This window comes from Trichogramma pretiosum, unplaced genomic scaffold (assembly GCF_000599845.2).
Source record: "Trichogramma pretiosum strain Unisexual culture from Peru unplaced genomic scaffold, Tpre_2.0 scaffold41, whole genome shotgun sequence".
NCBI lineage: Eukaryota > Metazoa > Arthropoda > Insecta > Hymenoptera > Trichogrammatidae > Trichogramma > Trichogramma pretiosum.
Genome location: NW_019640824.1, coordinates 290,535 through 303,847, shown reverse-complemented (window position 1 = coordinate 303,847; position 13,313 = coordinate 290,535). Strand labels below are relative to the sequence as shown.

The window sequence follows — 13,313 nt, the reverse complement described above, 5'->3', positions numbered from 1 at the left end:
CACCGTCTCGTTATATTACGGCAGGCGCCTCGCAAGCTCCATCGAATGAGGAAAGTTACGAATACGAATATGTGTATCGACGATATCTCGCGCGATACTACTACACATATATGAACGCGGCAACTGCATTGGAACATGCGATATACATCGATATACGCGGGGTACGTACGCGCAGTCGTGCGTGAGATCAGACTAATAATTAGCCTAATGCGTGCGTCTGAGGCTACGTACATATATACACGTGTACGTGTGTACACATGAACGAGTTTCGATTGAAAAAAAAGAGAGAGAGAAGCAGACTTACCCCGCGTAAGTACGTACATATGTGTGTATCGACGAGAGTAAATGCACAAACGTAAACATAAACTGCGTCGCAGTAATCGGTTATTATATACATATCGCGAGGCGTCGCGCTGCGGGCTCGCTCATTCGTCGTCGTCGTCGTCGTCATCGCGAGCAATCAATCACTCTCGACGACTCCCCGAGATCGCGACCCCCCTCTAACGCAAATGCAATGTGCCATTATTATAGACCGACGGCGGAGAAAAGTATAAAAAAGGAGTTCGAAGTCGCGAGCGGCAGGAGGAGACGGAGGAGGAGGTAAAATCCGGTACATGTATGCTTGCGCGAGCGCGGCTGCTTATATGCAAAACTTCGAGTTATGCCATATACATATATGCATAAGCGACAATAAATCTCTCTCGATCGAAAGAAGAAGGAAAGAGAGAGAGAAAGAAATCAAGCGGCGCAGAGTAGTGGTGGTAGTAGTATAGTCCCCCTTTCCGCGAGCGCTCGCTATACGGAACAGGAAGAAATTAGCCTGCGTACGGTCTAATAGGGCAGGAGCAAAACAATAAGCGCGTATGCGAGTGCGCGCGCCCGTCTCTCTCTCTCTCATTGCTGCGCACACACATATATATAGTAGTAATCGTATGTAAGGTCAATGTCCCGAATTTCGCTCATGTCCCGATTTTCGCTCAGTTCGTACAAAAATATATAATAATAATTTAATTGCTAAATAAAATGAAATAAAAAAAATATTTTTGCATTCTCTAAGTAATTTGGATTGAAGTATGACAAACTAAATACAAAAACTGAAACTAATTTTGAAGAAAAAAAATAAGTTTTAAAGCGATGTCTGCGTCATGAGTGACATTTTCCGACATCTTAGCATTTGGGCTAAGATATTGCAATTTCAATTTTTATAATAAATCATGTTTAAAGATAATGATCTACTTCGGGAATGTTTTTTTTAATAGTATAATACCTTAGTATTCGATTGTTAAAAATTAATCATCGAAAATTTAAGTTGTTTTATAGTAATGTAGGTGAGCGAAATTCGGTACATGAGATCTATGCTCTGCTGATATTTTCGCTCGCTCCAATCCGTCGCAAACATAACCGCTTGTCCCTAGTGCGACGATACATCGCAGCACGGCTCATGCCGCATGGGTATTTACAGAACTTCGTTTCAATATTATTATAGCAGTTAGAGACACGAAAGTTATTAAATTGATAATTACATTGGTAATTACAATTAATAAAGTATAACAAAAGGAAATATTTCTTCAGAAGTTGCACAATCGTAAGTTTATTTACATATGCTNATGATGATGAAGCTATTGAAAACCTGAATGATGACACTGTTTCTCAACCTCCTGTTATTGAATTTAACAAGTTGGAGTTTGTGGAAACGTTAATTGACAAGAATGTTATAACCATGTTTAAACATGCTAAGCAGCGAGATGGTAATTGGTACGGGGAGGAAAAGTACGCTGAATTATTTACTTTCTGGAAACGTTGTGCAGATTCAAAAAGCACCCAGGAAAATAATTCTCATTGTGATGAAGCAGCTCTTCCTTCTGTCAACATCAATGAAAACTATTCCCTTGAGACTTCAAATATCGTGGTAAAAACATTATTAAATTTTTAAAACTAATATATACACCATTTTCTAAAGATAGTTATTATTTACAGTTTAATTTCAATCTTTAGGTCATTTTTAGATGAACAGAGATGTGATGAATTTTATTTTTTATTTTTTTTTTAGTGCAAACAAATTGTTGTTATTGTAATTATAACATTTTTACAAAAAGTGATTAGTGGACACACCAAATAATGTTTCACTCCAGTTAATTTGATAACGTTTTGGACATTTATCTTTAAATTATAGGTCGAGAAAGAAAAAATAGAAGATGAAAATATATTTGTTCGTGAATCGGTAATAAATGAATTTGTAGCTCAAGATGTGGAATTGGTTATAGAATCTGACATAAATTTAAGTGAAATAACCGTCGATGACATGGTAATTGTAGAAGATTCTCCTGAATCAAGTAATCAAGCTCTCTCTAATTGTTTAAGCAATAAAGATACAAATTGTAAAGTTTTAAAGGAAATTGAGCTTAATTCTAATCCATCAACAACTATTAAAAATGAAGGTAATAACTATTTCTTTACTTATATTATTTTATATTTAACATTGTAAATAATGTTTATTTTTTTTTAAATTACAGATGTGAAAAAGCCAGAAGCTCAACACGTTTCCAAAATTTTCAAAGATATTTTATTTTACCCAAAAAAAGAACCAGCTAAACCAGGAAAAAGACAACCAAAAGAAAAAGTTCCAGCAGTTGCAACTGGTGATATATGGAGAAAGTGGAAAAAAGAAAAAGAAGACCAAAAAGATTTAGCTGAAAAAATAAAAAAAGAGAGAAAAATTTTAAGAGAAGCTCGAACTAAGATAAAGCAAGAAAAAGATAAAGAAATAGCAGAAAAGAAAAAGGAGATACAATTAGAAAAAGAGAAGCTGAAAAAACTTGAAGAAGAATCTAAAATGCTGAGAAATAAAAAAATTGAAATAAAGGAAGAGAAATTAGCATTAGTACAAGAAGAAGTTAAAACATTGAAAGATGTTAAAAAATCGAAAGCTGCTACTAAACCAAAACTCAAATCAAAAGCCAAACCTACAGCAAAATCAAAGTCAATACCCAAAAGGAAAAAAGAAAATAAAGAAAACTAAGCTAAAAATAAATTATACTTTTCAATACTAATTTAATTTAGAAGAATGTTATCTAACATTTAAAATACTTTTTATTTTTGTATTCTTAAATATGTAAAACAATATATAAGTTTTCCTACTCTAAATTGCAATTTTATTTACATAACCCTGTCTTGAATAATGGAGCAAAGTCGCTGAGCGAAAATACGGACAGACGTGAGCGAATTTCGGGTCAGTCACGTTGTGCGTGAGCGAAAATAGGTACTGTAAAGGAGCCAGCTTTATTTATATTTTTTCAATTCAAAACCTTCGAAAATAATTTTTCACACATATCAGTATCATAGCTGGACATGTAAACTATCATTTAAATACACTTATTTTGCCGAAAATTCGTTTAATCTTTTTATATACGCTAATTTCGCTGTTAAACGCCCTTAGCTGAGCGAAAATCGGGACGTTGACCTTATCGATCGTTCAACCGGTGTAATTTGCTCAGCAGCTCGTATATATATCGAAGCTACCTATATAACATTGAAAAATTGAGCCGAGGGTATATATAATTGGTGTATACCGCATGCAGATCTTGCATTTACAAGACGATGACGTACCTGAGTACACACACAGGATCAGCAGCAGCGGCAGGAACAGCTCATTTCAAGGAAGCTGCAACGCTGTGCACCCGCGAATATATATAACGCGCGTATATATCATTACGAAGCTCCGAGCTGCGCATCTCATCGTGCTGCTCTCTCTCTTCGAGAGTCCAAGGTCATATGCACTTGAGCAGACGAGCTGCACGTACAGCACACACACACGCGCGCGCGCGCGCACCGCACAGTGCATAATATATTCACAGGGAGCGAACAATGAGAGAGTGAGAGAGGCGCGCGATGCACCGCACACGCTCGAGGCTAATGCGTAGAGCCGAGCATCGATGCTCGCTTGCGCGCAGCACAGAGACACAGAGGTGCTGCACGTGGAGACTATATACCCCTCGAGAGCTTAGGATATATATAGGTATTATAATACTCAAATAGCTGATCTCTCTATATACGTGTATGAGAGAGAGAGAGCTGCGAGCGAATAATATAGTGCGTCTCTTCCTCTTGGCCCGTCGATCCTCCCACACCCCCGGCGGCTCGATCATATCCTGCGCGCAGCGGCAGCGCTACATTATTGCCCCGCCAAAGGGAGAGATCATCGTCGTCCTCGAGGCTATTATAATGACGAGAGAGCTTTAAAACGCCCGATCGCGTAGGCACGTAAATATATACGCGTGGATGTCTGCGATCGATTCTCTGTGAATTCGAGAATGGGCAGAAAATTGTTTTTTCTTCAGTTTTGAAGAAAATCGTTTTTTTTTGTGTAAGGCATGTCTCAAAATTTTATTAGAATTTTTCGGACCATCTACTGGTTTTTTCTAGAGGTCTCAAGTGAGACATACTTCCGAATTCATGGCTAATTTTTAAAAAATGACAACCTCATCTGGGCTAAGATAGTTGCATCAATCGTCGACTTGATGCCGGTCTCTCTTCTCGAGCCGTATTGTGCTATTGATTGGTTTTAATGAAGATTTATGTTACTAGATAATTGCAATGTTGTGGGATTGAATGAACACGATCTCCGGGTCTCCCGTTTCATCTACAGGAATTATTGATTTTATATTATACACCTAAAAAACAACTCATCAAGCCTCAATTACTAGAGTAACGAATTTGATTAGAATTAAATTTACGAACATCTTCATAAATAATCTCATGGATCTCAATTATCATCAACGAAAAATACGAATTCTGACGAAATTAAACATTTGTTAAAATCACCCTAGAGAACGAAATCGACTTGGTTGGTTATGTCGCTTTTAACAAAGCGCCAACGATACATATCAAAAGAGGTAAATTTAAACAGCAGATCTAATGTAACAGTAGGATGTTCAAGCACTAATTTAACGTATGAATGTACTTATACCACTTGCAGATTTACTAGTAAAGATACTCGCCATCTAGTGGCGAATGCTGGCTTTAGTTATGATTGAATTCTCATTCATTTTTTTGTGCAATTATAATATCAAGACAAATCAGCATTGAAACAGCTTATACGAGTTTACTACTGCAGAGACAAACGTAAAAATTAAAACTAATCAAGTTCAATCAGATATTTAAGCACCAAAAAATTAGTACACACTTGCAAGTTAAATTCAAGTGATACTTAAAAATAATTCAAGTTTATATACATTTTTATACACCGAGCTCGGATCAGTGGTGAGCCACGGCACGACTATACCCGGCACCGTGTATCTGAGGCCACCGAGTGAGAACAGACAGCGCGACGCGGACGGTCGGACCGTGCAAGAGGAAGCGCGGATTGCAGGCGGCTGCGCTTCGACCCGAGGACAGGGCGTGCGCCTCGAGCGCGAGGTGCCCATGCTAAAACAGATCCTGAAAGAATGGCACCAAACGAAGCTGAGCTCGATATACCTGGCCATAATCGACACGCCCGTGATCTGGCTGGGCAACTATAACAAGGAGAATAAACTACCGTTCGAAATCCAGGACCTAATGTACCACTGCAAGCTGCACGACGAGTTCATGGTCCGACTGGAACGGCCGGAGATCGGGGGATTCGCCCGTAAGATGAACATGCTGGTCGGGCTGCTGTGCCACGAGGCCAGGCGGACCATCAGTAAGACGGATATGCAGAAGAAAGAAGAGATCTATAGCAAGTACCTGCGGCTGTGTCAAGTCTTACATTCCTGAAAACGTGACGATCTTTGATCTGCGGGAGGTCCAAAAGGCGTTGACGCACTTCACGTAGAGACATCACCTACCTATATTTACATTTTGCACTATTTTTCACAATTGTATTATATGATTTTATAATTTTAATACACCGGTAAGCGTAAGCGTTTATCGCTCGACTGTATACAATACCAGCGACACGCTTACGGGATAATTTACAAGACGCCCGCCAATCGTTCGTTTGAGATATCGATATCGGTCGATTGTGCAATCATATCAAGAGCTGCTACCGTTGTAAACATTCCTCGAAGTCGATATCAAGTTCGATCGTTGTAATAGCCGTCTTTGAAGCGCAGTAATTTCTGAGCGCGTATTATAGCTTTGCCAAGCTATCGATACTATCGATAAGCTGCTTTATTTGTTTCATATTATAATGTTAGATACGAAAACAATTAATCTATTATGTACAATATTAATTTAAATTATAATCAAATAACGCGAACCTAGAATACAGCGGAGAATTCTAATAAAAACATGTACACAAAAACAACGTTTTTTGTTGTGCCACTCTCAAAAGAATCGCAACTTTGTGTGTGAGAAATTCGTATACAAGAGATTCGTCCCGCTCCATTTCGTTTGAACCGGCTAATTCGAGCAAATGGTTTCGAAGCGATAAAAACACGAAAAAAAAACATAGCAAGTACCGTGTACGACTCCCTGTATACGAGTCTTAATTGAGAGCAAGTCAACGCGCCGCAAGTTCGCGTCGTCGTATTTCTCTTTCCGAGCCCGCATGAAAAAAAGTACAATTGCCACACGAATCGACAATAAATAGAAGCTGGGAGGAAAAAAAAACGACGACCAGCCCGAGCCTGCACCGTACACCGTCTGTGTGTGAAACCAAACGAGAATCAACGAACAATTAAGAGCCAAAAGCTCGTTTTTCTTACACATATAATACGCGAACATGTACAGCCACGGCTGCATTCAAAGTCTTTTTTGTCGGCAGCTCGTAGAGTCGGTATATACAGGCGAATAAGAAGTGCTGATGCGCCGCGCGTGGCACTGCAGCCGCCCGGCCACGCCGCGCCTATATATATTTATAGCTGAGCGCTACGGCGGAACGCGCGCAGCCTAGCGAATTAACGGAAGAAGATTCTCTTTTAGCATAAATGTCCTTTGATCAAGCGCTCGCCTATACCGCTCACTCCCCCTCCGAAAAGCGGATATCTCTCTTCGGCCTCTCTCTCGCTCACTCTATTTTCTCCTCGGCAAAAGAGAGAGACAGAGAGAGAGAACTCGGAGCTTCGTTCAACAAGTATACACACACACATATACTAACAGGGCGTAAATGTGCATGACGACGACGACGACGCTAGACGAGACGCGGCTGCCGATCTGCTGCCGCTGTATAAGCGACGAGTAAATTTCTCGTAAAAGTTATATACTTCCTGAATTTTTTAGCAGCTCGACGACGACGATAAGGATCGCTGTAACTGCCACCGTGACACGGCCACTTGGATCGTATTATTATAGATATCAAAGTTTAAATTTTCACTCGTTTTATGGAGTAAAAAATTCGATCGCGAAAGAGAAAGATGGAGAGAGAGAGGCACACAGAGAGAAAAAGACTTAATGGTCCAACGATATATAGAGGTGCATGGCACGGCTTTGTGTCGACGTTGCCATCTTTGATATATAAATTCAGAGCTTCGCAATTCCACAAACGAGTAGGCGCACGACGATTCTTTGTGCCGGATCGCTCGCAATCGTTGCAAAATCGTCCCTCTCAATTAGTGCTTTACGAACGATCGAAGCTACCAACCAACCAAAAAAAAAACAGAATATAATATAATGCCTTTCAGCTACTCACCAAAATGTCCTGTAGCAGCTCGTGCTCGTCGAGCAGTATGACCTTGCAGTGGAGCAGTCGCGGTCGGCGATTCGCCGAGGGCCTCAGGCCCGGACACAGCCAGTCGACGACCATGATGCAGCTTTGCAGCGGATCACAGTCTAAGGCAATCGTCACTACTCGATCTACCGACAACTACTGCTGCTGCTGCTGCTGCTGATCTCACTGCGGCGTCCTTTCTCTCATATGACATACTCTGGAAAAACAAAAGACACATGGGTCAATTATTGTCGGGCAGAATTTCGTTTCGTGGTGACGATGTAATGATGTTTACGAATGAATTTAGTGGACGCGAGGGTTGTTATTGAATTTTTTTTTCCATAATCATATATACCAGCAATTTCATTTTGGGTATCTGGATGATAGGATCGCTTCGCAGCAGCCCCCATTTTTGCGGATTCGGTCGAGTGATTTACGCGCACCGAGCCATTATCTCTTTTCAGCTGGTGTACAGTGACGATTGTAATGTAGGATACAGCGATTCGTTGATATGTGCTGTAGCTTACACGAACCCGCATGTCTATGCCTTATAGAACGCATTATTCTTGATTAACGTGTACACTAACTCGATGATTTTTTCTCGTCCCTGCGATTATTCCGTCGCTTCTCTCGTTTTTAATAAGTTAGTCATACGAATAAGCTTCGAGCGTAATAAAAATGTTTTGTAAAAAAATGATGATAGTACAGATATCGCTTAAAATCGATAAGCAATTATCGTAATTCAAAAGTATAATTGTGTAACGATACTTTTATCGACGCGAGAAATTAAATAATTTTAAATTAGCCGTTACGACGCAAAAGTGCAAGTTATTCGAGAGAAGAAGAGAGATGAACTAATATACATAGTATTTTAGCAGTTATGTCATACACGCCGAATGTACACGCTTGAAAAACTCTCAATGACGAGCTGCTGCTACTGCATTACGAAGCATCGCGGCGTATACATGTTTAAATTATGTACGCACGTGCGTACGCAGATTTTTGCATGTGTGCACATGCTTGTATCTTATGTAAATATATATGAAGTGCAGCAGCAGCAGCGATGACGTAATTCGCACCTTTTCATTTTTTTTCCGCGCAACCCTTACTGCTGCTGCTGCTGCTGCCATTATTAAGTATGTTAATAAAGAAACAAGACGCGCGCGCGCGCAGCTAGCGGCGCACTCGAGTCTTCGAAGCGCACAATATTAGAATGGTACTCGAGCACATGATATAGGAAGTTGTTCAAATGCAACGGTGTGCTTGTACGTATATATGAGGTCGCTGTAAAAATGCGTGTCGCCGTTATAAGCACAAAATTAACAGGAGAGTCCATTAGTTGGCATATTTTTCGTGATAAAAATCTCGGGTACGTGGCTCCGTTACTAAAGCGTAATTATTCGTCGATCGTTTCGAGTGTCCTGATACAGGCACCCGGCTTCGAGTCCGCGAGTGAAAACGTTTTGTTTGTTACTCTATTCTCTCGCCCGATATATACATCTGATCGCTGTCGTCCTATCGGATCGTTCGTGGGTTATATATTGTATAAATATCGTATCAGTCGTTGATGGAGGTATAATGCTGCGTGCATGCACGTGACGTTCGCCAAACTGCGCGCGCACGACAATTACACGACGAGACGCATGCGATAATATGATCGAACGTAGAAAGCTCGTTGCGTATATTCAAGGCTTGGTGCATGGTATGCGTTTTTTTTTTTCATTAATCATCCCCTCGCGATAAACCCCGTCGATGATTATACGCGCAGGGTCGTATACGTATCGTATACGCAAGCAGCTGTTATAACGTACGAGTATGGGATAAGTTGGCTCGCTGCAGCGAGTCTCGAGAGAGAGAGAGGAAAAACAAGTGCAGCGCGTGTATGTATGCACGTACCGAGGCACGTACGCGCGTCGCGACTTTCGACGATGCAGCATGAGCGACTCGGCTTACGCCCGCGTGTGTGTATAATGTACGCGGCGCGCGACATTTGCATCCCATGGCCCACCGTGTGTCTGTCTATACACCGCTGCAGACTCAGTCACCTTCCGACGTTTTTTCTTCCTCGACTTCTTCGTTTTCTGCCTCTCTCTCTTTTTCGTTTGTGCAGTGTGTTGTGTCGTGTTATGCATATATAGTACGTGCGACTATTTCTCTGCTGTACGTACGCGCGGGCATTTGTGTGCGCGCGGATACGAGAAAAAGTGAGAGAGAGAGAAAGAAAGAGGCTGTAGCTGCCAGCCTACAGCGCCCGAGCGAGAAGATACATCTATGTATACGCGCGCGTAATTATTTCATGACGCTTACTACGTGGCGCTCAAAAACACATACACGCACACACGTGTGCATGTGCAGAGAGCCAAGAGAGAGAGAGAGTATATAACCCAACCCCCTTATATAGTGTAGCGAGCTTGCGAAGCTGTGACGACGACGACGGCGTTTTTAATTCAGCACACACACACACATATCACTCACGTGTATAGGAATATACCGTGAGGTCGAGCTTCGAGCGTCGTACAGTGTTCGTTTCAACGTTTTTCTTTTTTTTTTCGCCAAGTGCATGCCCGTGCGTGTTACCTTCTCCCGTACATATACGCATATATACTAGCTGCAAGCTCGCCTGATCCAGCTTTCTTGTAATTTTTCTCTCTAAAAAAATTATAAACTCGCGCGTTCGCACGGCTTTTTTTCCAACGCACGCACACGCACACTCTCTCTTCTCACTCGCTCTCTCCCTTCTTCACGCTTTTACGTCCTCTCCTTTATTAAATATAATGTAACATTGTCGCTTGAGCTTGCGTACATTGCTACGGGCGTGTAATGTACGTAGCTGACTTTTATACACGAGCGCGTATATAATTTCTAAATCATATACACATAATAAAGCTCTCTCTCTCTCTCTCGCGCGCGCGTTTGCAACAAGCTGAGCTTTTTGACGAGCGCACGGGGAGCTGCTGTTGCTGCATGGCGTGTATACGTATATAATAATAAACGTATGTTCGCGCACCTACCTGGCCGGGGCTCGAGAGCGTCTCAATGACGTAGTTTACTTCACTTTTCTCTCAATCTGTACTATACATGTATATAATATAATATGTACGTAAAACGTTGCACATTTATACGGTATAGAATGCATAATGTAATACATTTTTCGCAATCTTTCTTTCTTTCGCTATATATAGAGTAATATATAAGATTATACATTTCTATTCCGTGCGAAAAGTATTTTTCAAGGCAGCCGAGCTGAAAAAAAGCTCATCAATCTATTTCGTGCGATACAATTCCACACTGCTGTACGTGCGATACAACGCGCGCGCGCGAAACGAAGAATGCAACTACGCGCCAGTGTATCGCAGATAAAACGATCGTATAAAAAAGAGCGAGAAGAAAAAAAAACCGGGAACGAGAGAGAATCGAAAAATATTGCGCGCAGCTTGCAGCAGAGCACAGGTTGTTTGGCGCGCCAAAGCTCGTGTCTATAGCGGGCGTTTGCGACGACCCGTGCAGCTGCGACGCGGCGTGTTGCTGCTGCTGCTGCTGCTGTGTATCGTCGTCGTCGTCGTCGTCGTCGCTCGACGCGGAGAACTTGGAGGGTGCAGCAGCTTGCTCCGCGTCGCATAAAAAATCCAGCCACTGTTGCACATCGCAGTAGCAGCAGCTCTCGCTCTTATACCATAGAGAGAGAGAGAGAGAGAGTCTGTCTTTACGTCGAACGAAGCGCGAGGACTCGAGAGTTGGCTCTCTCTCTCTCTTTCTCTCTGTCTTTCTGTATCACACGGTATATACGTATACGCGACGCATAAGAGAGTCATGTACCACGGCGAAGCGCGCGCAGTAGCAGTCACCCCTTGCGGCTCGTGCACGCACCTACATATATATATTCAAGGGGGGTTGTTGCGCCGCGCTTGCTGCACGGTGGCGCAGTGTAACGAAAAAAAAGAGAAGATAGAATGAAAGAAAGAGAGAAAGAAAGAAGAGAGAAAAGCTCGTGAGGCACAGCAGCAGCAGCAGCCTCTCGCGCTATCTACGCGGACGGGGGCTGCAGGGCGAGTGTGGCGCGTGGAAGAAACACAGCCGCAGCTTATCACGCGCGTAGGGATGTACACCTATATTAGCGAGTATGTATGTGTGCGTGCGTACCACCAACACCAGCACCGCATTTACACACATGTATCTGTGCTATGTACGTGTATGTGTGTACGCAGTGTGGCAAACGATTCTCGCCCTTTTGCGAGCTATACGTATATATAATCGTGATCAAGGTGCAGGCGCGTAGCCAGTGAGCCAGGAGAGAGAAGAGAGAGAGTATCATCAAGAGCGCGCGCGCGAAATCGATAATGGCACCGTATGTATAAGCTCTATTATACGTCGTACGTGTGGCGCGTGGCACAATAGCTCCTCGTCTGATTTTCTCTCTCTCACTAGCTCTGTGTACGCGCGCGATGCATCAACTGCTGCTCCCGACGCTCCGCGCGCGAGCTATATACTTGTGCAGCAGTAGCAGCGGCAGCAGTTGCGAAGCGATATACATCTGCTCGTTGTGTGCAGTGCAGTACGTCGGGGCCAAGTAACGCTTAGGATAAGAGAGAGAGAGAGAGAGAGAGAGGAGAGCGCGTCGAGAAAAATTAAGAGAGAGAGAGAGAAAGAAAAACGAGGTGCACTGATAAAGAAGCTCCGAGTCGTCGGATATAATATATTAAAGCTCTTTCTTTATCTCGGTTACCATTAATATGTGCCGCGTATCCCACCCAAGCACACTTTCAGCCAGGAAGCTCCTATTACAAACGCAGTGGTATACCGTGCACCGTGAAAATTTAAGGCCAAAAGACAAACACAGGACAATATGTACGATACGGTGCAGCACGCGACGAGATGACGATGATCCGTACATACGCGTACATATATAAATGACAACTGCGCACGTGCGCCTAGGCTCTACGTATGCGTATCTCATCGATGCCTGTACTGCTTCATGCCTGCGATTTATATCTATATTGGTTTATTATACGTACGCGCGTGTGACTGCGCCTAAGGGCGACGAAGAATTATTATTATATACAAAAAAGAGGGGGGGGTGCGCAGGATTAGCCGCTGATGATACGCTACAAAGGCGAGATATAAGAAAATATGAGCTACTTATTTCGAGCGGTGACGGTTTATGGAGCGCGCCAATCACGTTATGGCGTGGGGGCGGCAACTTTTGGAATGAATTTTACAATATTTTATCATACACATACATCAGGATCTATTTACTCGATGTTTTTTTGTTTGCATTTGAACTTGTTGTCTGTCGGGAGTTTTTTCTAGTACTTGGTTCCAGAAGACCCAAAAATTCTTCGACGGAATAGTCGCCAAGTAGAAATTCAAAATTATTTCAAATGTTGTTCGAGTACAAACAAATAAATCTATAACTTAATTGTAAACAATGGGCTCATAATTGATTCTGAAATAGCACCTCGACACACTGGTCATCTTATAAAGTAAAAACAAATTAGTTTGAATTTTGTCAGTTCTGATGAAACAAGCCACAATACCAAAAGATCAATTTAAGTCCTTAAATTTCCGTGATAATAAATAGACTGGATCCATCGTTTAATTTAGGAATCAAAATGAATAAAAGTGAGAAGAAATCCGAAGAAGTTGTCATGGAAAATAATTTAAGTGGACACGACATTGTTGTTTCGGA

At 42.1% G+C, this 13,313-nt stretch overlaps 1 protein-coding gene across 1 annotated transcript in view; it reads right to left on the bottom strand.

Moving 5' to 3' along the window:
• Positions 1-7,792, bottom strand: part of LOC106656602 (band 4.1-like protein 4) — a 68,618-nt gene extending 60,826 nt beyond the window's left edge. The window contains exon 1 of the mRNA XM_023463252.1: positions 7,610-7,792. Coding sequence (XP_023319020.1) covers positions 7,610-7,723 — 114 coding nt within the window. The 5' untranslated portion in view covers positions 7,724-7,792. The remainder of the gene's footprint in view (positions 1-7,609) is intronic.
• Positions 7,793-13,313: the final 5,521 nt, after the last annotated feature.